The 26867-nt window shown below is 42.4% G+C and overlaps 1 protein-coding gene across 1 annotated transcript; it reads left to right on the top strand.

Moving 5' to 3' along the window:
• Positions 1-1091: 1091 nt before the first annotated feature.
• On the top strand, positions 1092-26124 carry arhgef19 (Rho guanine nucleotide exchange factor (GEF) 19). Its single transcript, XM_079557561.1, has 16 exons — positions 1092-1896; positions 18206-18917; positions 19263-19721; positions 19842-19968; positions 20045-20130; positions 20198-20439; positions 20759-20919; positions 20994-21146; positions 21504-21633; positions 22540-22614; positions 22684-22773; positions 24261-24424; positions 25043-25201; positions 25311-25390; positions 25466-25570; positions 25967-26124. The coding sequence occupies exons 2-16, from the start codon at positions 18227-18229 to the stop codon at positions 26116-26118; spliced, it is 2874 nt and encodes a 957-aa protein (XP_079413687.1). The 5' UTR covers positions 1092-1896; positions 18206-18226; the 3' UTR covers positions 26119-26124.
• The last annotated feature ends 743 nt before the right edge of the window (positions 26125-26867 follow it).

Here is a 26867-nt window from a genome sequence, read left to right as displayed (position 1 = left end):
CCCAACTCTGAAAACCTGTCGAATCAGTGCAGTGGAAGGTAAGTAATGAAGAGTAATAAGAGAAGCTGGAGCACTCAAAGAAAACTCATCCATGTGCCGCCAGGATTCATTCATTCATTTGACAATCAGCCTAATTTTCAAGAAAAAATAGTCTCTACGCAAATGCTATTTTTAAGTATTCCAGCAACATTTAATGTTGTCTTTGGGGACTGAATAAAAAGTAGGGTAAATCCAGGCAAATTATTCTTCTCCAACTTGAATTCTGTTGCATCATAGTGCAGTTAATTCAGGGACAGGGTTAAGCATGCCCAAGTACTTCTTTTAATCTTGTTTTTCCTCTCCTTTTTAGGTTGGATATTGTTTTAATAAAATGTCAAAGCTTTGTAAACAGCTTATAAAAATGGTATGGGGCACAGTGATGTTCGCATAGTCTACACAGCAACAGTGTAGGAGGTTATAAATAGTCGTGATGTCCATGAAGTTTCTTTATCTCTGTGAAATTCCTAAAGAGTAAACAAACATGTCTGAATCCTTTCGTGACCTCTTTCCTCTCTCTTTTAGAAAACGGGACAATTATGCTCATGCCGGCGCCGTCCCAACGTAACCTGCCCCCGATTCTCTCACTGTTCACTTTTGATTAGTGAGTGAGTCTGATACAGCGGCACTGAACAGCATGACAGAGTGTGAGAACGCCTGGGTTCTGCCAGCACCACACAGTAACGCCACTGGGTAAGAGCAAAGAGGGTTGAGTCAGTCATACTATGGGAATGTGTTATTAATTGCTGTTTAAATCACAATTCAAATGGAGGTAAACAACACAGTGAAAAGGTTATTACCTACAAAAATAATGTACAAATGACACTAATATTGTGTCACTGTCGCCTATTTAGATCTTCACAAACATGTTCTGAAATACATGTGATGTTAATGCTACTGGATGTGTCGTGTGGGGATCTGAAGCTTGATTTCAAAAGTTTTTTTTAAAATTTCAATTAGATAGAGCTTGTTTTTCACCGTTATTGTATTGATGAGAAATAGGAAATCTTTCAACTTTCTTTGGCGACTGAGTGCGGCTGTGGGTTTGTGAACTTAACCGAGTCAGGTGCTCTTCAAGGATCCACGCGAGAACGCTTACTTTGTGGAAGAGAGAAGAGGTCCGAGGCACAACTGACCTGTAAAAGTCCTTTATTGTTTTCAGGACATACCGCATTTCAAACATTTAGGTCTTCACTTGGGCAGGCGAGAAACTGTTAATCAGCCTGGAGAAAAACATGGTTCTTGTATTGTATGTCATCAGGAGGATCATCCCTATGGCCCAAAACTCTATTTGAATCACTGCAGGAAAACGTGTGTTCAGAAAGTATCCACCAAGTTGCCAATACCGGCGTAGCTTTTACCAAGACTGTAGTGTGCATGTCCAAACTTCTAATCCACTGTATGCTGCCTCCCTGTGTCTGAGCAGGTGCCGGAATGAGACAGTAAATAACTATTAGAGTTGAAGGAAGGGCACAGGAGGGGGAGGAGACAGCACTTCCAACAGTAGCAGTGAGAGAGGGAGGGAGAGGGCTCACACAGGGGATCTGCATTGTAAGTGCCTCTCCAGCAGCAAGTGAAGGCTGTTTTTCAATGTGTTTTTGTTTTCCCGAGGTGGCCAAGAACAAGAGCTGCACGGGCAAAAGCAGGAGGACTGCACAGAGCAGCCCCACTGCATTTTCTCCAGCCTGATAAGGAGGCCGTGCCTCTGAAACAAGTCGTGTACTGGACTGCAGAAGCCGGGAGGAACACAAGGCTGCAATGGATAGCAGAGTGTCTCAGCCTGACCCCCGGATGGCCTGGATTCACACAGTGCTGTTGGCCGTCCGCCAGCACACACACTAGGCTGCCATCGCCAATGAGGTACACAGCTCCAACACAAACTATTTACTACTGCAAGAAAAGAGTCTGAAAGTTTGATCCCACCAGGCTAAAGGCTGTAGAGAAAGTGTTGCTCGCGGTCAGGTGCTCATTGTTATGACAGCATGAATGCTTAGTTAGATTTTGTGCTTGTGGGTTAGAGCAAGCACAGCTCACAACAAATATCTTCTTCCAAAGTGTAATAGGAAACATTTGTAAATTAAAAAGCACATTTAAAATCAGTGTCATGTCTGAAATTGGCAAAAAATAATATAGTGCGATTTATCCGCTGTTTACTGACTTAGCCTGGATTGTTTTCTCTTCGACAAACAATGCTTTTCCTTTTTACAAGAGCAAACATTGCAGCCATTTGCTTTGCTTTGTAACAAATGTGTGTGTAATTAAGAAAGTATTTTTGAAAACAAATGATTTTAATGAAGCCAGTCAGTTAGCAGTGACAGTAACTTTGACTTGCTTGCCCTTCAGATGTACAAGTGTGTACAGGACAAAACTCGCTTTTAGTGTGTGAACTATGTGCGTTAAAGGGAAGAATTTACAGTTGTGCAAATAAACTCAAATCTTCACTTTGAACTTTTTAACATTAAATTGTTAAATCTAGAGTATACTCAAGTGTTTCATTGTTCGTACTTGCTATATTTGTAGAATACAACAGCATAGCCTCCAGAAAATACATGCACACTGTGTTTGACCTGTGGCGGCTGAATTGATTCTTGTAATGAGCTTTAGTTCTTGCCTCTAGCCTCTAATGGTGCAGCCACCAGTTGAACTTTTCATATTTGCTCTTGGAGGAAACTGAGTCTTGCATTTCTAATGTCTCCAATAGCTCCTTAGGCAGTTCACAGAAATGATTTTTTAATGCAATGGTTACAGTGCAGTGTGGAGGGGCAGGTAAGTGCATGTCTGGAATATGCTGGATGAGTGGTTGTTAGAAAAGTGTTTGGGGCTGGAAATCTGTATACTGGCTCAGGCTCACACAGTAAGTGGCCTGCTCTGTGATGCCACACAAGTATATAAAATAAAATAAAATAAAATAAAATAGGCAGTGACTTGCTTTAATTGATCAACAAGTGATAAAACTGATTGCAGTTATTAATCGTTGGGTGTTATGAACTTTTTGTAGAACTCATTTGATATCAAATAGGTTTCAGGAATAGGAGGGCATCATTTAATGATTTATTTTACCATGGAAAAAAGTCTAATCTTTGTATAGCTTTATTGTCTTGCATGTGCTGTCTGGGTTGTAAATGAGTGTTGTCTAATTGTCTTGTTGTTTTAGAGTTGCTAAGTGCATTCACAAAATACAAAACAGTCACATTAATGGGTAAATTTGCAGCGCTTAAAGGTGTGAGTTGTTGACGTGACGGCTGCTGGTCTGACGATGACTCAGGATCTGTCTCCGTACATGCTGTTGTCATGAGGGCCTGCCTGAGTCACCGTATTTTGTCTGAACCAGAGAGAGATATCTGTAATATATTCTGCAAGGGGCTTTCTGGAGTGTCTTATTCACTGTAGTGAATAGGATAGTATCTGACTCTTACACCTGCTTGTGCAGTCAATACAACCCAGGACTTTGGACTGATTTACGGCACGGAGATCCCCTGATACCAGATACAAGAGCACAGCCATAGCAGATCTGAAACAGTCCTGAGGTCTTCATCTGATTGTGCACTTGGTAAGGACACAGTTTGGTGCCTGCTTGCGCTCCTTACCGTGCAGACCTTGCTCATATCTGCAGTTCACCTGCCCCTCACCTGCCCCCACCATGCCTCGTCTGTGCCCACTCCACCTATAACATCAGTCCTGCCTCTTATTGGGGCTCGGGCCATAGTCTCAGGTGTTTTTCTGTGGTCGAACAACAGCAGATGAGTTTATATGCACAGATGCACATGTATTTGTGCTTAGCTCTTCAGACATTGCCTCATCATGTGGCACAAGAGACCCCTTCACTAAGAAACTGTAAAAATAAAATAAAAAAAAATGTCATTGCATTCACACTTGTGTTGCTTTATACTGTATGTGTTGAGAGCTGCATTGTCAAGCAAAAATACCTTTATGTACCATGTTAAAATATTCTTAAACACTGAAAGTATAGTCAGTTGTTTGCAAAATTCCCCATGGGAGCACCCTGAAACACAGATGTACCACAGTAATATTTTTCAAAAAAGCAATGTATGGACACTGTGTGTGGCTTTCTTTGCTCTTCACTCTGTTTCAGGCTGTACAGTCCAGTCTAATAAAGCTTACTGGCCAAAAGGCCTAGAAAAAACTGATTTTTTTAATGAACCTTTTAGTCTCATTTGTGATATTAATGGTCCATGTGCCAACTGACAAAAGGTGCAATCCTACAAAAGTATATTCATGTGGATATAAGCAGTCTGTTTGGTGCATGCAATGCAGTAAATATCGTGAGTTTAAGTTAAAGCAGCTGTTGGTTGTAAGTCATCAGATGCTGACCTGAATCTTCTAAACTCGACTACAAACATTAGGTGTCATTACTAATAGCAGGCTGTGCACAAAATGAGTGTTTCTGAAATGTTTTGGAGGGTCACTTTCTTGGCGTTCTGGCTTTTGGCCTAAATAGCAGTGGTAGTAATGGCCTATAATGGCCGGCTTTGCTTTCGCACGTGTAGAGCCCAGTGTCTTTGTTTGCCTCCTGCCTTGGCTTAGTGGTCAATTTGAGAGGAATGAGCTCGGGAGACATTCAGGGAATGTGGAAAAGTGTCTCTGTGTGTCACAGAGTCCTGTCTGGGGGATGGGCAGCTTCATGTGGACTTGAACTTGAAACTTTAAAAATCTAATAAAACAGACCACCTAGTGAAACAAATACCTGAGCTGGTAGGTAATAGGAACACACAAATGTGCATTGTCTATAAACAGAAGAGGAGATCGGGGAATTATGTACTGTCTAAGAGCTCAGTAATAAAGAAATATTCAGGCCTGTGGATCCATCTGTGAGTTCAGATCTGACTTAGTTTACATTTGTTTAATATATATTACAGGAGCAAGCTTATTGTAAATGTATGTTTCTTTTTACCCCTCCCCGCTGCGGGCAGTTTGCATTTGAACAAAGGTAAAGAAAAATGCTTTTGTTTGAAGCTTTAAAACCTTTAAATGCCACAAAAAAGACTGAATAATTAGCATTTTAAGCAGGTTGGTTTAATAAATGATTGACACATTTCAACACCAAAGCTGTAGAATTAAAATAGCTCATTCTGAAACAGAGCCTTGTTTCTCTCTATCCCTGGAGAGCAGAAAGAGCATCATTTAACAAAACAGGAGAAGTGATTTTGCGGTCACAGAAGCACAGGTTTTATTAGTTTGCATGTCTTGGAGTATTTGAAGGTTAAAGCGGGCGTAAAGAACTCGCAGCCAGAGGCCATGTGTGCCTTTCTGCACACCTGTCCGAGGCTGAGGCCCGCAGCTCCACTCCCTGTATCTCATCCAACTGGTGTGACTTTCACGTTTGCACTCATGCGTGATAATATGATTTGGAGTCAGGAGGCATTCTTATTTGGGGGGGGTTTCTCAGTGCCGCAAACCAGGTGTTCCTCCATGTTCAGCAGCACCAAACAGGCCTCTTTACCGCGTCTCTTCAGATGCTTCACCCCTGACAACAGCGCGGCATTCACAGGGAGCTTGTGAATACTTTATAGCCTTAGCTCTGGGCCAGAAGTGAATTGTTTTGAGACCCGCGGTGTGGTCAGCTCGTAAGGTGTGCACCACTATTGCCTGATCACATTTCAAAACAACAAGCTGTGGATGGATGGCTTGTCCATACCTGTCCTGATAATAAAGCTGTATTCTGTGGACAGGGATGGGGACAGGAGCGTTAGGAGCGTCATCACAACCAAAAGTGAAACCAGACATTTTATTACAAGATTTAGTGCTGCTGAAGCAAATTTGACAAGAGCTGTAGTAGCAGTTTAGAGTAATGTAGGTCAGAGGTTTCAGAGAGGACTGATTGACGGCAAACACACTAATGCTTCATGGGATTTTGGAAACAAAAGCAAAGCACAACACGCTTGAGATCGCAGGTTAGAAAAGGCAAGGAATCTAGTTTGTCACACGGGCACTTCTTTGTTGACTGATTTGTTCTTTTGTGAGGAGTTTTAGAGGAAGGACTTCAATGGGGACAATCCTCTGTAGAACTCTTGGATATTTTCAATCAATCTAGTCCCTTCAAAGTTACTTTTACTTTTTGATGTTGCATATTAACCAGGTCTAATCTATCGAAATTGAGTATGGTTGGTTTTGCACTGAAAGATGAATGGGTTCAGAACAGATGAACTTGTAAAAGGAGGTGCACTATGGCCATTTGGTCTTCGCCAGGGATACCCAGTTACATTTTTAAGGTGCATGATACTGTGTGATCATTTGTTTTAATCATCTAAAATTGTTTGTCTACGGATGATTTCCCAGCTTATGCCACAGTCCAACAAAAAGCTCCTTTTCCCTAATTTACTTTCGTTACTTAACCCACATCAATGACTAAAATTGAGTTGCTTTTCGTCTGTGTAATCGAAGGAGAATTAGAGTGAGTTGTTAGATTATGTCAATAACCTCACAACCGCTGAGGTTATCTCTGGTTTTCTGAGCACACAGTTAACCCGCAGAGAAGGTGCTGATTATGAGATTTGGGGATCTCAAGCATGTTGGATCCGTGGCCTGTGTGGACTGAACAGCTTATGACAAAGCACATCATTAAACCAGGTGATTTCCATAAGGTTGTCAATAGCGCCTTTGTGTCCTGTGTTGGTGGATGCCTGAGCTGTTGCTGTCCCACTGCAGTTGTTTTGGTGCTGGGGAGAAATGGGGGAGGGAAGGTTAAAGGGCCAAAAGTCTTTGCGTTTACGCGTGAGATGGTCGCCATTTTTGTAGGCTTTGAAATGAGGAATTTTTGTTTGTCCATTTGAGATTGCGGGAATCCCACAGAGAAGGACAAGGTCTTAAAAGGACTCTGTGCGTCCTGTTGCTTCCAATACACGTGTGCATACACTCCTGCTCCCAACTGTCCCGGCTTCACTGTAACAGGTCACATTCCTTAGCCCATATGCATTTGCACAGTATGGTTAAAACAATGTACAGCGTCATAGCAAAACCTCACAAAACAGTACTATTACGATTTATTATCGTCGGGGAAAAAATAATAGAAACGTTTTTTTTCTGTTGTGGAGAGAAAAAGTAAAAAAAAAAGTAAAAAGTAAAGTAACCAAAAGATTGTTTTGTCTCATAGTTTTGTCCTCACCATTGAGATTGCATACGAATATTTTTGACAAGGCCCTTCATGTAATGTGTTTGTATTGGACAGAAAAGGGTCATGGGCACAGATTGTTTGACCTCTGTGACTCTGCCTCAGGGCAGCTATGGCCATTGGTCATCACAGTGTAACTTTGAACATGTCATTAAAACAATGAAAAGTAGCTGATTTGATTGAATTTGACACAGTCTGAAAGTGTCAGACGTCCTGGAGAAGTGTCCTGAAGCGAGGATTAAGGCCTGGATTGTGTGTAAACAGGGAGGGCCCCCCTCCGCTGTAGCCGCTGGGCTCCTCACCTGTCTGTGTGGGCGTAGATGGAGCAGGAACAAAATAGCAACAGCCCCCTGACCTGAATCTGCTCATCCGTGTGCTGCGTCTCATCACAGAATCCTGATTAGTGTGTCACTCTGCTGGAATTCCTCTCGCCCCGGTTTGTTTTGATTGAGCGATTCAGATGAAACCCATTAACATACCACAGAGACTCAGGCCTGGCATTCCCCGTGTGTCAGTCAACATCAGCTTCATCTGCACACTCATCATTTTTACCTAGCAATTTTGGATGAAACTTAAAGCATTTACTCAGCACTATCTGAAGATAACATGGTCATAACTGGACTGTTTGTGAGCCTTAAATGTAATTATTTAGCTGTTTCTGTCATAGAAAGATACAAAAAAATAACCATTCGGTGTCAACTGATCCTGTAATAAGTGCTTTTTAAAGAATAAAACTGAAACTTGTCTAACTCTGAAAACTGGCTTGCATCTAAAGATGAGTGAAGTCATTTTTGGCTTTTCAAAATGACATTTTAGCATGGAAAACATCAATCTATGTTGCGATGCGTCAACCTTGGGCCTCATGTTTACATAGAGAAATATTTCAGGTTGATTTAGGGCTGGCCAATTAATTAAAGTTAAATCGAAATCTCAATCTCTACTTTGGTCTATCTTAATAATCGTCATGGGACTTAATAATCGACAGGTTTAGAGCCATTTACTTGGTACAAACAGGTACCTAGTTTGGGAGTTTGGACGAGACAATGGAAGACTTTGGTGTGTTAAATGAGACTTGCATTTTGTTTGAGCTGAGGTTTGAATAAAAGATGTATCTAATTTCATGAATCAGCAAGATGTATTTAATTTATTATGAAAAAATGAAATGAAAACAAAAACCAAAATCGATCAATATGGGGAAAATAATCATGATTATTTACTAGGTTGATTCTACTGTGTCAGTTCCCATCGCACTTCGCACCATGTTGCTGTTTTGGCCTTGGGCTGAACGACTGACACGACACGCAGGTGGCACAAAGGTGAACTTCTTTTAAACAAAGCTGATAAAAGAGACAGTATGTGTTTTTTCTCCTACTTATTTCAGGGTGGGTCAGTTCAGTTCCCAGACCAGGTCACTCTATCATGAATGTACAATAGGCCAGGATGAATGAGAGTGTTTTTAGAGTGTGCACATGGGGGACGGCGATTAATAAATTAGCTCATGGCTACAATCCGGCGTGGCGTGTTTACATGCATGAGTCCCATGTACATTGATTAACATGCACTCTTCCAACCAAATAAACAAATAAATGAATAAATATAACCATTCATGTTGGAATTTCAGGTGTAAGTATTGAAAGTCCTTTTGCCTCTGGGTGGTCCTGTGTAGCAGGACTTCCCTGAAGTGACGCAGTGTGATGTCATGTCTTGCGAGGCTGGACAAAGCTGCACTCTTTAGACGAGTGCTGGTAATTAGTGAGCCCCTGTGAGCCTGGCAGAACGGGAGCTCACAGTCACACATGAGCTGCTCTCACCACACTGTGAGGGCACTCCAGCCTGTCTGAGCAAACATCTATGCTGCTGGGGAAGTCTCAACCAGCCAATTTAACAGAGAGAAAAGTCCTGGGCTGGTTACCTACAGAACCAATAACACAACAATCACAGTAATACATCCATGAATTTTACATTGTGTTTTTCTGGAAGACTCGAAGATTGGATTATTCATTCACTCCATTCTTTGTGGCGGCAAGCTACTATTGTAGCCACAGCTGCCCTGTGGTAGACTCCCAATCTGCTCCATTCAACCAACACCATCCTTAACACACAGTTAAGGAGGGTTGAAGTGTCTTGCCCAAGTACACTGTGATGGTATGATGCTGAGCTGGGATTCAAACCTTTTCTTAATGGCCCTGCTCTACCATCTCAGCCACTGTTGCCCGGTCATTCATTTTACATTATAAATCAATTACTGCAAATAATAATTAATTTCTTAATTATTCAGATAAAAAGGGTGAATTTTGCTGAATAGTCTGTTTTCTGTAATATTGATCCACAAAAAACCTGCAAGGCGGCATCTGTCATTTACTGTTGTGCTGTCTCATATTTGTAAAAACTATAATCACAGAGTATTGCATCAATGCTCCTGCACCCTGAGGGGGGGTTCCTCTTTGATTTATGTTGGAACACTGGCTTACCCTCCAAAATATGTTGTGGTAAGAGAGAACAATGAAAAGTTAAATTACATCCTATGGAACAGTGTTGAGAAACTTGTGGAGCGGGACACTAATCACAGCTGTCTTTCTTATGAATTATGAAATAAAGAAACAAGTCAAAGTGATTGTGGCTCTGTTACATAGTCACCGTGACTGAACTTTTAGTAGAATGTATAATCAATGAGACTGAAGACAGTAAAGTGGCTAATAATAGTGTGTCAGTGTCAGTGGTTCAGGGGGTCCTCTCATAAATGGACAGAATGTGTTCTCAGCTCCGGACTTTTTCAAAATACTTCACCTGGTCTGTGTGAGTGTAGTGTGGCGGGTTAGTGATTGGTGGTTGGAAGGGCACAGATTGGCAGCCATGTTTTTTTGTCAGCTCAGAGCAGATATGATCAAGTGTGCAGATAAATAAAGCCATGTTAAGAGTTTTGGGTATCTTGAAAGGTGCCGTAAAGCAATATTAGCAAAAAGGTCATACAACAATGCCAAATCCAATGCTAAATTGCACTTTCATAAAAAAAAAGGAAAAAAAAGCATATGCCATTTTATAGCATGTTGTTGCACTTGATTTATCATTAGAAACAGTGTATTATTGTATCCAGGAAGGGGAGTTGCGCATCTTCAAATATTATTCTCAGTGCTAAACGCCGAAAAACTATACATTTTAGAAAAAATGTAAAGGGTAGCACATCGATGTGGTTCATAAATCCAGACAGAGATACTTGCATATTTCTTTATTTGGCTACAACAAAATGTAAACGCTAACACGTTTTGGCATAAGTCTTCCTCAGGGCGTTTATATTATTTATTTATATTATTGTTGGTGTAACTCTGAATAAATGAGTTTGCGCTGTGGCCTTTTAGTTTTTATGAGAGACAAAAACCTGCACCTGCTTTTTACATAACTTAAGCACTGCACGGGTGGAAACGTTTAGTAATTAAAAAGAAATAGATAAGAATAACTCTAGGTTTCTGTTCAGCACAGTAGCACAACTGACAACAGTCATAGTGTGTTTGAACCCACTATTCTAGATCCACGCAGCTGTGATGAATTTCTCCAATTTTTCAATGATAAAGTTAAAACAGTTAGAGACAAAATAAATGAAGTTTCCCAACACTAGTCCTGAGCTAAATCAACTGGCAGAGCTGGGATTCCCACCCACAAACCTAGACTGCATGTGAATGTTGTTAATGTTGCTTTATCTGATCATTTTTGTGTCTTCTTTGACCTGTGTGTTACACCTAAACCAGTGGTTGGGCCTGGAGTTATTCAAAGAAGACACATAAATGATACAACGAAGACACAGTTTATGGAGATGATCAGATTTGAAAATGCCCCATGTTCTAATGTTGATAATCTGTTGGACTCTTACACATCAAGGGTCTTAAATGTTTTGGATACTATTGCTCCTGTCAAGGTTAAAATGGTTAACAATAGGCAAAAGGCACCTTGGAGAAGTGAAGTTTCGGTCAGGGCACAGAAAAGGGAGTGCCGAAAAGCCGAACGGAAATGGCGCAAGTCAAAGCTCCAGGTTCATTTTGAGGTTTCTTTGTGTGTTCAACCAGATTTTGCGTGGAGCAAGGGAGAAGTACTTCTCTACAATCATCTCAAACTGCAGAAACAATTCTCGTGTTCTGTTTTCCACAGTAAACAGATTAACTAACCCTCCAGTTTCACTGCCCCTAGAATTAATCTCAACATCTAAGTGTAATGAGTTTGCAATATTTTTCTATGACAAAGTCCAAAGCATTAAAAATGCCATTATTTCCACAACACAAATAGAAACTCTGCCACCAGATAAACACCTTGAGCTGACACATTTCACACCTGTTACTGACAAAACAATCGAAGAGGTTATCTCCGGTCTGAGTTCATGTACATGCTGCCTTTATGAATTACCCACTAGATTTCTGAAGTCTTTGCTGACCAGCTTGTTACCACAACTTGCTCAGTTAGTTAACAGCTCACTCCAGACTGGAGCATTTCCAAAGGCCTTGAAAACTGCAGTCATTAAGCCTCTTCTAAAGAAGAGCAGCCTTGATGCCAAGGTAATGAACAACTACCGGCCCATATCAAACCTGCCATTCTTAGGAAAAGTCCTAGAGAAAGTAGTACATCAGCAGCTCACTTACTTTCTCCTGTCTAACAATGTGTTTGATACTTTCCAGTCAGGCTTTAGGCCCCACCACAGCACTGAGACAGCTCTGATCAAGGTGACAAATGATATCCGTATGAACACCAACGCAGGTAAGGTCTCAGTTTTAGTTCTGCTGGACCTGAGCGCTGCCTTTGACACAGTGGACCACGGGATCTTACTTCACAGGTTAGAAAACTGGGTGGGAATCTCTGGTACTGCTCTAAACTGGATTAAGTCCTATCTTGAGGACAGGACGTACTTTGTTGAAATTGGCAACTGTGTCTCAGACAAAATTGCCATGACCTGTGGAGTCCCCCAGGGGTCAATCTTGGGACCCCTGTTATTCAACTTGTACATGCTTCCATTGGGTCAGCTAATAAACAGCAACAATGTGTCGTACCACAACTATGCAGATGACACTCAAATCTACGTGTCACTGACGGCTGGTGAACATGGGCCTGTAGATACTCTCTGTCACTGCATCCAACAGATCAGTTTGTGGATGCAAAACAACTTTCTCCAGCTAAATGCAGACAAAACTGAGATCATTGTTTTTGGCCCACAGGCACAAAGACAAAGTGTTATCAGTCACCTTGAGTCTCTCTCTCTAAAACCAAAAAATCAGGTTAGAAATCTAGGAGTAATCATGGACTCAGACCTGAACTTAAACAGCCACATCAAAGCAACAACATCAGCAGCTTTTTACCATCTGAAAAACATTGCTAAGATCAGAGGAATAGTGTCAAAACCAGACTTAGAGAGACTTATCCATGCATTTGTCTCCAGCAGGTTAGACTACTGTAACGGCCTACTCACTGGCCTCTCTAAACGAGCTATCAGACAGCTACAGTACATCCAGAACGCTGCTGCTCGAGTCCTGACAAGAACCAGGAAATACGACCATATTAGTCCAGTGCTCCAGTCTCTGCACTGGCTTCCTGTCACTCAGAGAATAGACTTTAAAACAGCTTTGCTTGTGTACAAGTCATTTCATGGTTTAGCTCCAAAGTACATCTCTGACATGTTAGAGCCGTATGAACCATCTCGGGCCCTGAGAACCTCAGGGAGGGGCCTCCTGGTGGTTCCCAGAGTCAATAATAAAGACGGTGAGGCTGCGTTTCAGTTTCATGCAGCTAAAATCTGGAACAGTCTTCACGAGGATGTGAGACAGGCCTCAACTCTGACAATGTTCAAATCCAGGCTGAAAACAGTTCTTTTTACCGATGCATATGACTGAAAGTATTTTATCTGCACTCTCGCCTTTTACTGTAATTGATTAATTTTATGTTGATGTTTTTATTGATTCTATTTGTTTTCTTGAATTTATGCAACTGTGAAGCACTTTGAATTGCCTTGTGTATGAATTGTGCTCTACAAATAAACTTATAAATAAACTAAAAGGTAGATGAGGTTGCATTAACCACCATTATTATGTCTTCAAAAACATCCACTTACCTCATAAAACCAACTCCAATTAAACTCTTCAAGGAAGTTCTACCCATTATCATGAATTAAATTCTAAATATAATTAATATGTCTCTTGAAAATGGTTGTGTGCCACAGTCCTTGAAATAGGCAGTTATGAATCCCATCAATCCATCCATCCATTTTCTTCCACTTTATCCCAGGCCGGGTCGTGGAGGCAGAGATGCCCAGATTCCCGGTCCACGCACACCTCCTCCAGCTCTTCTGGGGGACCCCGAGACAACACCAGGCCAGCTCGGACACCAGGTGGCTCGGGCATCTGTTTTGGATGCCTCCTGGTCGCCTCCCTCGGGAGGTGTTCCGGTCATGTCCATTGGGAGGAGGCCTCGTAGAAGGCCCGGGACATGCTGGTTATTAAACCGAACTATAGATCGATATCTAATCTGCCTTTTATTTCAAAAGTGCTTGAGAAAGTAAGTATTTGTCAAACAGCTCTGCCGCCACCTTCAGGACAACTGTTTATTTGAAAAGTTCCAGTCAGGATACAGGGCTCATCACAGCACTGAAACTGCATTGGTCAAAGTTACCAACAATTCGTTTTTATCTGCTGACACTGGATTGGCCTCAATTCTGGTTCTATTAGATCTTAGTGCTGCTTTCGACACCATTGACCACACTATCTTGTTGGAACAGCACTTTTCTGGTTTAAGTCTTATTTATCAGATAAATACTAATTTGTTTATGTAGATCAACAGTCCTCACCATGCTCTAAAGTCGTTATGGAGTGCCACAAGGGTCTGTGCTTGGGCAGATTCTATTTACGTTGTACATGCTGTCGTTAGGAAAAAATAATTAGATACCATGACATAAATTTTCAGTGTTACGCTGACGAAACGCAGCTGTAGTCAGTTAAACCCGGCCAGACCGATCATATTGACGGGCTTAACGCTTGCCTAAGGGACATTTAGAACTGGATGACAACCTCAACCCTGATAAAACAGAATTAATCATACTGGGCCCCCAAAGACTGAGGGACACTCTCTCTGAGCAAGTCATCATGCTGGATACTCTTAGTATATCCTCTAGCTCTACTGTCAGAAACCTTGGCGTTTTATTTGATCCTGATCTTTCTTTTAAACCACATATAGGTTTGTAAAAAATCATCAAACTTTAATTTATGTAATGTTGCAAAAATAGCACAAATGCTCCCTAGAACAGATGCAGAAATCCTTATTCTGGCGTTTATATCATCTAAACTGGATTATTGTAATTCCCTGCTGACTGTATGTCCAAAATCGTCCTTGAGGAGCCTTTAACTAGTCCAGAACACAGCTGCAAGAATATTAACAGGGACCAAAAGAGGAGCGCATATAACTTCAGTGCTGAAGTCTCTCCATTAAATGCTGTCGCTCTGATTTATCTTAATTAGAGTACTTCCCCTCTCCCAAAACTCAGGGCTGCTTGTGATTCCACCATAGATATAGATTCCATGCATTCTTAAAACCACAATAGGAAGTAGAGCTTTTAGCTATCAAGCTAGCAATCATCTTATAGAATCAACTTCCATTCTACGTTAAAGAAGCAAACACTGTCCCAGTTTTTAAAGACTAGGCTAAAAATGTTCGCATCTATCACATTTATTGCATCTTACATACATTGTATTTTACATACAGCTAGTCAGGGGCTGAAGCAGGCTGACCCCCTGACTTTTTATAGTTTTAAAAAATTCACATCATAAGTGTTTTGAATTTCTGTATGGCTGTATAGTTTTATGCTGTTTATGGATGTTTTAATTGCATTGTTTGTATTTTTTGTAATTCCCCACAGTGCGCTGAATAGCACTTCACAAGTATATTGATGGACTGATTGATTAAATCAGGTCTAAGAGCACATGAGAAGATACTATTTTGAACCAGCATTTTAGTATGAAATCAAGAGATGTTTCTTTTTCATCAATGATTTTTGAACAGAACAGTTTCCAGCCGGTCCTCTGTGAACAGGCATCAGGCTGACTTCCTTTATGAGATCTCTTCTGTGATGCTCTCGTTCTGAAGTACGAGGCTGTGGCTGCTGGCATTAAAGGTATGCCAGCGCTCTTTTCATTAGCGGCTGTACGCAGACACGGCGTCTTACAGAAGCCTAGGGAAATTACAGGGCAACACTGGCAGCAAAGTCCATAACCGTCACAAATAACAGCCTGCTGCGACCGGAGAAATTACACCTCTGGCAATTGAATTTTAAACGCTCAAATATAATTGTATCAGTGCAAGGAATGCGCAGCACGTGACCTGGGTGCCTTTCATGTTTAGATAAATGCAGCTTATTGTCAGTTTGTGTAATCTTTGCCTTATCTGATCTACACTAATTTTCCACAAAGGTAATGATTTATGATGAAGGAGATTATAAGGTGTACCGCTCATTCTGAGGCTTGTCAAAGGTAATTAATGAAGTTAAAATAGACAATCCAGGGCAAAGTTAGAAATAATGCTGGTTTAATCTGCGGTGAAAGGGGAGGTAAGGCTGTACATCTAAAGTGGGATTAGGCCTCGCAGCTCCGAATCTAAGGTACGGTGCTTCTGCTCGGCTCAGTGGCTCTGTGCTGCTGTTCCCACAGCCTCTCAGGTGTCCTGGCTCTCATAAAGCGGCCTTTGTCCTGTACACAAACAGGTAGCCGTTTGTGTCTGGGGCTCGTCGACGGCACTGAGCGCCTGCCTCCTCTGCCCCGGGAGCAGGTGTGGCTTTTCAACAGCCTCATATCCACAGCCCTGCGCACATGTGCCCTAAATAAAGACTAAACTCTGATTTCCACTCTGAGATTCCCAGGACAAACACACCAATCCAATACAAGGCTTCTCTCACAGCACTCACTTAACTTTTATTGTTATGTGATCAAACACAAGGGGGGTGTACTAATGTACATCTGCAGTGCCAAATGTATGTATGCCATAAAGATTTACTGTGCCACAGTCATATAGCCCTGAAATGAATCACGGCCGAAGGGTATCATTACTGTGTAACCATGACAACCTCTGTACATGTGCTTCAGAGCAAACAGATAAAGAGATACACTGTTAACATGTAACACCACGTGAGGCTTTGTGTGCAAACAAAGTGCTCTGTGCATTAAATTACTGTTGATTAGTCCTGTTTTTTATATTTGTGGATTTTTGCATAATGAATTTAGGATTCAGAAATTAAATAAGTCAGCGTTAAGCTCTGTTATTTTTTTTAAACATTTCTGTTAACATAGACTGCTAGTTTGGTAATAACATCCTGACTGTATGTACTGTGGCAGTCAGTCAGTGAAAACTATTGAAGTTCTTTGAGCATGCCGCGTGCAACTGTTGACTCTGAGCTGGTGTTTAAAGGCCAGTTAAGGATTACCTGTTCAGGAAGTAGCAGAGCTGTTCAAACAGCCGTCTGCAGCTCTGTTTTATGGGCCCAGCTTTGTGTAAATATTCAACCATACCACGAGGTGCTGGTAATGTGATGTTCATGACCCAATGAGAAATTATGAACAGCAATTTAACATGTATGATGGATGTCATTTGGAAAAGAATCTGCCCTTTTTCTAATTTGTTAATGCACATTTTACACACGCACACACACGCACACACGCACACACACACACACGCACACACACACACACACACACACAACTTAACTTCCAACTTGGTGTTGGCATTTTTTTGGTTCATACATTTAAAATGCACTTGTAACTCAACTTGCTCAAATTGTCATGACTGAATCCTCAGCTCCCATTGAAAAGCTATAAATCCCTCATTTCGTGCTGGGGAAACTGAACTGAAGAATGGGGCAGTGTTGAGTTAGAGGTGAGAGTGCTCGGGCTACCTTTCCCTATCTGTCCCTCGGTCCTGACATTGGTCCAATGAAGTATGTTTGTTGTGGTATCCTGTCTGCTGCTCTATGTGAGATGTTAAATAGAGGGGTGCGTGTGCTGTGCTCTTTCATTAGAGCAGGAAGACACGCTACACCAGACTGGAGTTACTGTATCTTTGTATTGGCCGGACTACTACATATCCTGTATGCCCCTACACTAGGAGTCTCCAGCCTTTTTTTTTCACCTGTAAGCTTCCACAAGAAAAGAAAAATGCTACTCATGCTGACTTGTGTAACTATGAACTATAAATTGATTTATAAAAGACATTTCATTTTCAACAGGTTGTAGATCCCTGCACTTTTCATTTCAGTCTTATTGGTGTCATTGATGATTTCAGTCAAATACCCTCCTGGTACATGATACAGTACCCAGACCCATAGGACTGTTGTAAATTACACATGTGCATCTTTCTGAAGAGACGGTAGTGTGCACTTGGAGTTGGGGTGTAACAGTCGGTCGAGCCGCTGGAATCTTTCAACGAGACAGAGCCAGGTTGGGAGTTGTGCTCAGTCAGCCATATTTGATTGCAGGATAAGTGCTGCATTAGAAACTCAAGACGAACATGCTTTTCCTCAGAGATATGCCTTTCTCTTTAAGGCCCAGCTGCTCTATAAAATCGTCTTATGAAAATGCTTCACTGGTTCTTGAACAAGGGTTTTGTGTAAGGTTTGTATGTTCAGTGTTAAAGTAGATACTTCCCCTCTGTTTGCACGTTTGGGAGCAGCACTCTATTCCGAAGTACAGTGCCTTCATGTTGCCCGCCAGTCTTTAATGCACATTTAATGTTATTTGTTTACTTTACTATTGTATGAAAACATTTAATAGATGCTGAACCATGGTTTACGTTTGTGCAGGTTAGAAATATGTAGAAAGACTTAAAGCACTGTGAAATATTTTATGGTTTGTGGATTGTGATAAAGGTAATAAATCTTGCAGGTTGCTCAATCAGATAAGGGTTTTTCTGACAGATTACTTATCGCTGTGTGACACCTGGTTTTCCTTTGTTGTCATTCATCTGGCCCTCATGAACAAATCTTATATTTTTATTTTTCCCATATTATATTATTTTCTCTTGTCCCAACAGTTCTCATGGTTCCTTGGTATCATGCTCCCGGGGTATGGACTCTCTGCCCTCCCTGACTTCCAGCCTCACCTCCAGGCCTTTGGCTGCAGAGACCGTCCCAGGATGTGGATTCCTGGATCAGGAGACCCTCAGAGCCTGAGTGAGGGGCAGGAGGACAGACCCCTGCTCCGCTCTTGCCATCACAAACATGTGGCCGTGTGTCAACAGGAAACTCTGGCATTCATTGAGCTGCAGCCGGCGGTGATGCCCAAACTGAACGGACTGAGCCCTCCCAGGACTCTGAACGGGTTCAAGCACTCTGTGAATGGGCTGAAGGAATGGCAGAATGGCAAGACGTGCCCAGAACAAACTGCTGTTCCCTCTCACACCAACACTGAAGAGCTCGACTGTGTTTCACCCTCTAAGGTCACAACCACTGAGCCACTATGTGCAAACGATGACCATCCTGCGGTCCCTGAGCTGTCCCCTGTCCCTGAGCTTTCCCCATTCCAAGAACTGTCCACTATTGTGGAGCAGACGGACAGACCACGGACTGTTACCACTGTGTGCCGGCCGCTCCACGCCGCCCTCAGCCTCCCTCTGCCTGTGCCTCTGTCCTCCTTCTACAGCAGTCACTGCTGGGACTGTCCTGCCTCTCCACCCCCAGAGGCTCCAGGGCCCTGCACCCCTGTGAGGAGGACGTCACAGGGCTCGCTCAAAGAGAAGTCCATGCGTAAGTCTGACTTTAGGACAGAATGCGCTCACACATGTCCCACTGGCTCCTCAGTCCTGTCCTGAGTAGCTTTTTTTTCTTCTACTTTCTTGTGTAAAGCTGTGTGTTTCTGACTAAGTCTGACAAAGTTCTCTGAACACACCAACAACCCAACAGTGGTTGCTCTAGTGAAACATACTTTTTTTAGTACAAAGGCTCTTAGTGATAACTTTATCATATATTTCATCTTTTGATTTAATTATTTGCATTATAGTGTGAAACAAATATTGGGTATTTGTCCTACATTTAATAACAAGCATATGAAAAGCCTTGTGTGGATGTACGTGAATGTCTCCGTGTTTGCAGGGAGGAAGATGCAGGTTTACTCGCCTGAGAGCCCCACTGATGAGAGTATGAGCAGCCCACTCCTGGAGCCTGACTTCCTATTCCCCGGCCCACTGGCCTCATTCCTTGAGGAAGACTTGAGTCTGTCCTCTCTGGAGACCCTCAGCCCCTCATCATATGACAGTGGGACAGACTTGCCAGATGACATCTTCCTCCTGCCCGAGGAGCCACTGCACATCATAGAGGACACCATCCCAGGACTTCCAGAGGACAACAGTGTGGAACTGTCCTCTGCCACCGGAGGCAGCGCTTCGGCCCATAGAGGAGAGGAGCGACGGCGCTTCTCTGCCTCAGAGCTCATATCCCGACTGCAGCTGTCCCAGAGGAAGAGCTCATTCACCTTGAAGCTGGGCAAGTCGCTGTCAGCCCGAGTTTCCTCCAGAGAGCGACAGAGCCCTGGCTTCAGCACCAGCATCGACTGTGAGTCAACACACAAGGCACAAGTCGCTACCTGGCCTCATTTGAGCCATAGATCATTTATTTGAGTATAAACTTGCAAACTCACATGTACATGACCCCTGTTTGTGGTTTCTATCTTAGTTAAATTGAGTTCTCGGCAGCGCAGCTCAGGGTGCTCCAGTGACAGTGCCCCCCACAGTCCAGTAGGTTTGATTCCACCTCCGTCCAGCTGTGAGAATGGACTGCATAGATGGAGCACCAAACTCGGGTAAACATACGATACTGTTTAAACAGATTTTAAAAAAACAAGAAAAGACTACAAGTTTGATGTCCATACCTTTCAGTATGAGGAAAAAATCCATAGAAGAAGACGTGAGTGTACTTCCTGCTTTCAGCAGCTCCAATCGACTGTCACGCTTTCTACCCAGCTGTAAGTCACACACAGAAGGAGTTTGATACATTTACAAGGAGCTTTACTCACCGTTTCTGCTCTACAGCCATCTTGTATCAGGAGTACAGTGATGTGGCCATTAATCGAGAGATCCAGAGGCAGCAGGGGAAGGAGCCTGGCACTGAGGAGGAGAGCTCAGATGGGACACCCTCCCCTTCCAATCTGTCCCCCTCCAGCTCCTTCCGCTCCTCACGGGGCTCTGCCTTCGCCCTGTGGCAGGACATCCCTGATGTACGCACCAGTGATCAACTGGACAACTTCAGCAACGAGGAGAGGAAACTACAGGAGGTGATTAGTCTAATTTAGAAAACAACTAAATCAGTCTTCAATTGCTTGGCTAATAATGAATAATTAGGACATCAGAAATTAATAGTGTCAGTTTAAACAGTAGACTTATCCTATTTTTCTGCCATATTGGATGAATTATAAACTAAGGACCTATCTGTGTGTACCTGAACCTGTAATACTGGGATTAATTATTATCTACTTGCCTTGTGGTTGTTAACTTATTATTATTATAGTTTGCCTGTCCTGGAAATGACTTGCAAAGTGCACACACCTGGACCCCCTGCAGTCTGTGTGAGCTGACATTATGTTTTGTTGTTAGGCCAAGTTTGAACTGGTGTCATCTGAAGCCTCCTACATCCGTAGCCTGACCATCGCCATGGACCACTTCATGATGTCCCAGGAGCTGTCTGAGTGTCTGGGTGCTCAGAACAAGCAGTGGCTCTTTTCAAAGCTGCCCGAGGTCAAAGACGTCAGTGAGAGGTGATGGACCACTCCAACATCTCCCACTCCCACTTGTCCTGTCTCTTACTCTCCTACTCTTTGTTCGACCGTAGGTTTCTGCAGGACCTGGAGACACGGCTAGAGGAGGATATCCTGCGTTTCGATGTGTGTGACATCGTCCTGAGCCACTGTGCTGCTCTGAGGAGAGTGTACCTGCCCTATGTGACAAACCAGGCCTATCAGGAGCAGACCTACCAGCGGCTGTTGTGAGTGCATGAAAGAGGATTTGTAGTTCATTGTCCACACCAAAAAGTTAAAACAAAAGTATTGGGATATTGTATATTGGTTTTCCATTGACAGATTCACCATATTCCAAAAAAGAATCAAAGCTTGTATCAGTGGTACATTGGGTGCATCTGTTCATTCCAGTGATGTTTCATGTGCAGTGCTCCTGGCACCACGCTGTGTCCATGTCTCCCAGAGCAGCTCAGGTGTTACTGTGGACATGACTGAACCTGCAGTGCGTCCCGCAGTAATCCGCAGCATTTTTCTGCCCATGTGTGTGCACTGATTACTCACTGGATTTCTGACTCACAGATTGAAACTCCCCATTTATCTCATAGACAGGAGAACCCTCGCTTCCCCAGTATCCTGTCCCGTCTGGAGGAGGACCCCGTGTGCCAAAGGCTGCCTCTCACCTCTTTCCTTATCCTGCCCTTCCAAAGGATCACACGGCTCAAAATGCTTGTGGAGGTATATCATTATAGCCTGGCGAGCCGCCTGACTTACTCCCTGTATTCTGTTCAAAGTAAGACAGCTGGGTATAAGGCCGAGCTAACAGATGGCACTAACAATAGATCACGAGAGCCATGTCAAAAAGCTTTTCAGGAAAACCTTTTATTATTACAATTATTATTATCATTATTATTGGACATATGTTTATTGGAGGATTAGCCCCACGAGATAAATCATCTCGCTTTGAAGGGGGTCCTCAGGATCACGTCCAAAGAAAAGAGAAAATAGCAGTAGATACACACAATAAACAATTAACAGTACATGGACCAAGTCAGATGGCTAGCCAAAAATGTATTTATTTATTTTTTTTAGTCAAGATTTAAGGGACTCTTACCAGCACTGAAGTCCCCTTCCCTTGTGTGAATCTCTTTACGTGACTTGTGTCAGGTTATATAAATAAGATAATATTAATAATATCGCTAGCCACAAAGCATAACTGCCAAAGTCATTTTGTATTGTTAAAATGGCAATAAGAGAAAAACAATGTGTTTCCTATAAAACGTCTTTTTACATGTTTTCCAAAATCAAAACAAAAACGAGTTAGGCAATTATACTATGTGGCTAATGATGTATGAAAATAATAATGTTCTAAAGTATAGTTTAGTCGACTAAATCTGTGACAAATTTGGTAAATCTGAAAATAATAGAAATAGTAATATTCATATAGCTACTTTAGGGGATGTTTAACAAACGTAAAATGGACCAGTTTGAAATGTTCCTTTAGACTCTTTGGGGTAGATTGATTTAAATGCATTCAAGTAAACTTTTGGTCTTTTTGGTGCATTTATAAGCAGTGTAGCAGTATTTTATTTTGCACTGAGGATGATCTACAACAGTCTATACTGAACTATGTGTATTCTTCAGAACATCTTAAAAAGGACAGCGCCCGGTTCCAGAGATGAGGACACTGCCACGAAAGCATTCAATGAGCTTAAAAAGGTAGTCATTATCACAAACAGCGTCTACAGAAGCCTCAGTGGGACAAAATAACTGTGTGTGTCTCCTCAGATCATCAAAGAATGTAACTCCAGTGTTCAGTCCATGAAGAGGATGGAGGAGCTCATCCACCTCAACAAGAAGATCCACTTCGAGGGCAAGGTGACAGCTCTTACCCATAGCAGACTCTGGTTATATGAGCAATGTATCAAGCTCAGGAATCTTTGTTTGTTTCAATTCTTACTTTAAGAATATGACAAACATACAATGCGCAGTAAACAAAAAACAGAAGTCCATAAACCTCCTTGAAACTGGGGAACAACAAGCTTCATACATACAACACTGAGAAGAGCTAATCTTGTCCAACATATTTACAATATTTGTTGCTGCAAGACTTTTTATGAATGGGTCCCAAATGTTCTAAAAAGTGTTTTGTTTATATTTAAGTTAAGAGTGTTTTTTTTCTCTCTTCAAAGGTGGTATAGATTAGGGTTCAGCCACCTAAACTGTGATCTTTATTACCTTAAATAACCACTGTTGTTATTATTGATATAAATGTCATGGCAACGCGTAAACAAGCAGTTTTCTGCGAACTGCATTTGTAGTTTCCGTTTTCCAGATTGTTTTACTGGATGCTTTTGTACATCTTTGCTGTGTTTGCTCTGTGGATTTTTTTTTACTACAAAGAGTCCATAATAGTCCTGACGAAAGCAGCTTTTTAAAGGGGGGGAATTATGCAAAATCGACTTTTTCAAGCTTTACATCATGTTATTATGTCACTCCCTCATTAAAAACATGCCTGAAGTGTTGCCTTGGCACATTCACGTATTTTTAAGTAATCTGTAAAAACTCTGATGGCGGCCATTTTAGGGATAGGTTTGCCTGAGTCCTCCTAGGAACGCCCCCTCCTCCTGGAGACGCCGCCGAGCTTTCGTCACCAGCCGAGTAACCAACCACTGCTCCTCAGCAGAACCCCCTCCCCGCTGATGCCACAGACAGCGTGTGGAGGGGGCGTGTCGGAAAGGGTCAGAGGTTCTTAAAGGGACAGAGGCCTATTTCAAGACATTCGCTACAGCCATTTTGAGAGAGCAATTTTATACAAGGCAGTTATTCTAATTTACTGCATTTACAGACCAACAGAAGGTTTCGTCATCATTGTAGTGTGTGATAGACTGGTGCTATGTGATTGAAAAAAGCATAATACCCCCGCTTTAAAACAAACAGCTAGCTTATGAGCTAAAGACATTTGAAGACCAAGAGCGCCCCACACCTTCAGCACAGTGGAGGCGTCACAGGAGGCACAAAAAAGGAACAAACAAGGAGAAGATGGTGAAAGAATGTTGTGGCGCGGAGGGAGCTCCGCAGGAGAAAGAGGAAGGATGAGGTGGAGGAACTGGCCAGTGCAGGAGGACACCATGCTCTGAAACAAGGACAAACTCAGGAGTCGGTGGACTGTTTCAGAGGGTAAGAGGAGCACTGAAGGCAGCCAGACAGGTTTCCTCCAGGTGCTACGGTTTCCCCGACCTCCATAAACATGCTGGTCAGGTCGGCCCACAGTGGTGGCCCGGCTCAGGACTAACTCCTGAACACAATGTAGTTTTACGGTTGTACAATGACAAATAAAGCACTTATTTACTTACTTGTTTCAGATCTTTCCTCTGATCTCCCAGTCCCGATGGCTGGTCAAACACGGAGAGCTGCTGGAGGTGGACACTCAGACCATGACCATCTCTGGGTCCAAACTCAAACTGCCCACCAAACCGGTGTACCTTCACCTGTTCAACGACTGCCTGCTGCTGTCCCGCCGCAAGGAGTGAGACGCACACATGCACAGTAACAGATAACACTACCTAGTACCTAACTCCACTCAGGCAGAGGCTTCATTGTCACACAGTAATGTTCAGACAAGAAGTATTGGCTGTTGATATATTCAGGAGATTCACCTACTGATTTGGTGTTCATACATGTTCTGTATTTTAAATGAATGAGTGTTCAGGCATTTGAGCATTTCCAAAAGTAGCGGCCGACTAATAAACCCAACAAACAACGCTGTCACGGGTCATTGTCATAAAACATATGATTATGGCTACTAAACGGTGTTTTCAGGGCAAACACTGTTTTGAGCAGAAACTGAGACACTTAAATGACTTCACTGTTTCCCTTGGACCTGATCGTGACATGTTTTGACAAGGGCTGCTGTATACAGTCCCTGATAATTGGAGTCTGCATTATTTAACAATTTAAAGTATTAATTTCTATTGCAACCACCTCAGGCTTGTACAATGATTCTGTAACAGCAACAACGTAATATTATACTGTCTTAGCAATTTGACGGACTGTGTTTTGTGTTGTTTATTTGCTTGTAGAGTTGAATGTAGTATAGTAAGGGACTTTTGTTGACATGATTGTAATGCTGTTCTGTTGTGGGCAGCACGTGGAAGTTCATGGTGTTTGTGCACGCTAAGATCGGAGAGCTGAAGGTGAAGGACCTGAGTCAGAAGCTGCAAGGCGTCTCTGGCTTCATCTTCCACTTACAGCTGTGTGAGGGCCAGACGCTCAAGCACCAGATCCTGCTCAAGTCTCACACCGAGTCAGTGTCTCTTTCTCTACATGTGTACATTATTAGTAGTAGTAGGAGGAGGTCTTAGTAGTACCACATTTGCAGACGTTGAGAATGCTGACACACAGTGTGTTCACAGAAGCGGGAAGCAACGCTGGATCACCGCCATGTTTCCCTCTGACCCCCGGGAGGACATAGAGCAGGCTACAGACACTGAAGGTCAGTGTGGACAGTGTGGAAACTGAAGATGCTGTTTACATTTCTGATCCTCATGGAGAGTGTGTGTGGGTTCAGACATCTTGCAGGTCCAATGCATTAAAAGCTATCAGGCCCAAGAGCATGACGAGCTAACGCTGGAGAAGGCAGACATTCTTCACGCCAAGACCATTACGAGTGACGGTAATTAGCACACTCTACAACTATTAAGGAATAGGCCACCGTTTTTGCATACTGAGATATGTTCTAACCTGAGCTTGGACAAGTTGATGCTTTTGTCTTTACGCGTGCACTCAGTCATGGAAAAAGACTGAAGATGTTTTTAGCATTTAGCCTCTCTTCCTCTCCTCAATGTAGCCAAATGGGGGTGAAGTTAGAAGCGACCAAACTCTTCCACGTTTTCCTTATTTAAAAAAATCGTTTTGCGTGACTGAGCGCACACGTAAAGACCAGACAGGTACGCATCAACTCGTCTAAGCTCAGGTAAGAACATATCTTGCAAAAATGGTGGCCTATTCCTTTAAGTGTGTTTATTCAAATCTGAAAAAAATATCCTATGCTCTGACCTATGTTTTGAAGGCTGGGTGGAGGGCATTCGGCTGTCAGATGGGGAGCGGGGCTGGTTCCCCAAAACCTATGTAGAAGAAATCACCAGTCGAAGTGCACGACTTCGTAACCTCAGAGAAAACATCCGGATAAAGTGTGTTACTCAGAAGCTGGAAGGAGATTGAGATATTACTGCATCCCTGTGCATTACAGGCCACCCTAAGTAATTGTACAGTTATTCGTGAAAAAGACTACTTATAATGGACTACTGTCTAAGTCACTGAACTTTAACTTTTTGGTTGCCACACTGGAGTTGTTTAAAACTAATGACCTTTTATAAAGGCATGGATTTTTTTGAACATGGATTTCATGCTATAGTTGCCAAATATCAATACACTACATCAGAGACCAACAAAAGGAAATGATTTTAATCAAACCTAGACAAAACCAGGCGTTGTATTAATAATTACTAACCCATAGTATGAGTTGGTCAGAACACAGCCTGATACTTGTCACTGTTCAAAACATTTCATTCCCTGAGCAGTGGAGGGCAGACTGCTCACTTTTTGTCTGTTTGTCAGTGTAAAACCACACTACAGTGGAGCTGAACACTCTAAACTCCCCAGCCCTTCTGGATGGACTTAATTGAAGTGCCTGTGTTTTATTCCTGGACTGGCTCTCTGGAGAATCCCATGTAAATGTCCTTCACTGTAGATTAGTATAAAGTGTGTATAAAGAGTAGATTAATTTACTTTTATGATATAATTTATATGAACAAAGAGCTGAAAAGTTATTATTTCTATTTGATGAAACACTGTCATGTTCATTTATATTATTACTATCAATAGTTGCACTGGAGGGTCACACAAACAACACTACTGTAAATGTCTAACCACTGAAATAAAAACTTTGAAATACAACTGTCTGATAAAGG

Source organism: Gobius niger, assembly GCF_951799975.1.
Source record: "Gobius niger genome assembly, chromosome: 6".
NCBI classification, from domain to species: domain Eukaryota; kingdom Metazoa; phylum Chordata; class Actinopteri; order Gobiiformes; family Gobiidae; genus Gobius; species Gobius niger.
This window is presented reverse-complemented; position numbering and strand designations above follow the sequence as displayed.

Coding starts and splice junctions, on each gene's coding strand:
- arhgef19 (XM_079557561.1), top strand. CDS start 18,227: ATGCTCCCGGGGTATGGACTCTCTGCCCTCCCTGACTTCCAGCCTCAC. Junction 19,722..19,841: donor CTTCAGCACCAGCATCGACT/GTGAGTCAACAC, acceptor TTTCTATCTTAG/TTAAATTGAGTTCTCGGCAG. Junction 24,425..25,042: donor CTGCTGTCCCGCCGCAAGGA/GTGAGACGCACA, acceptor TGTTGTGGGCAG/CACGTGGAAGTTCATGGTGT.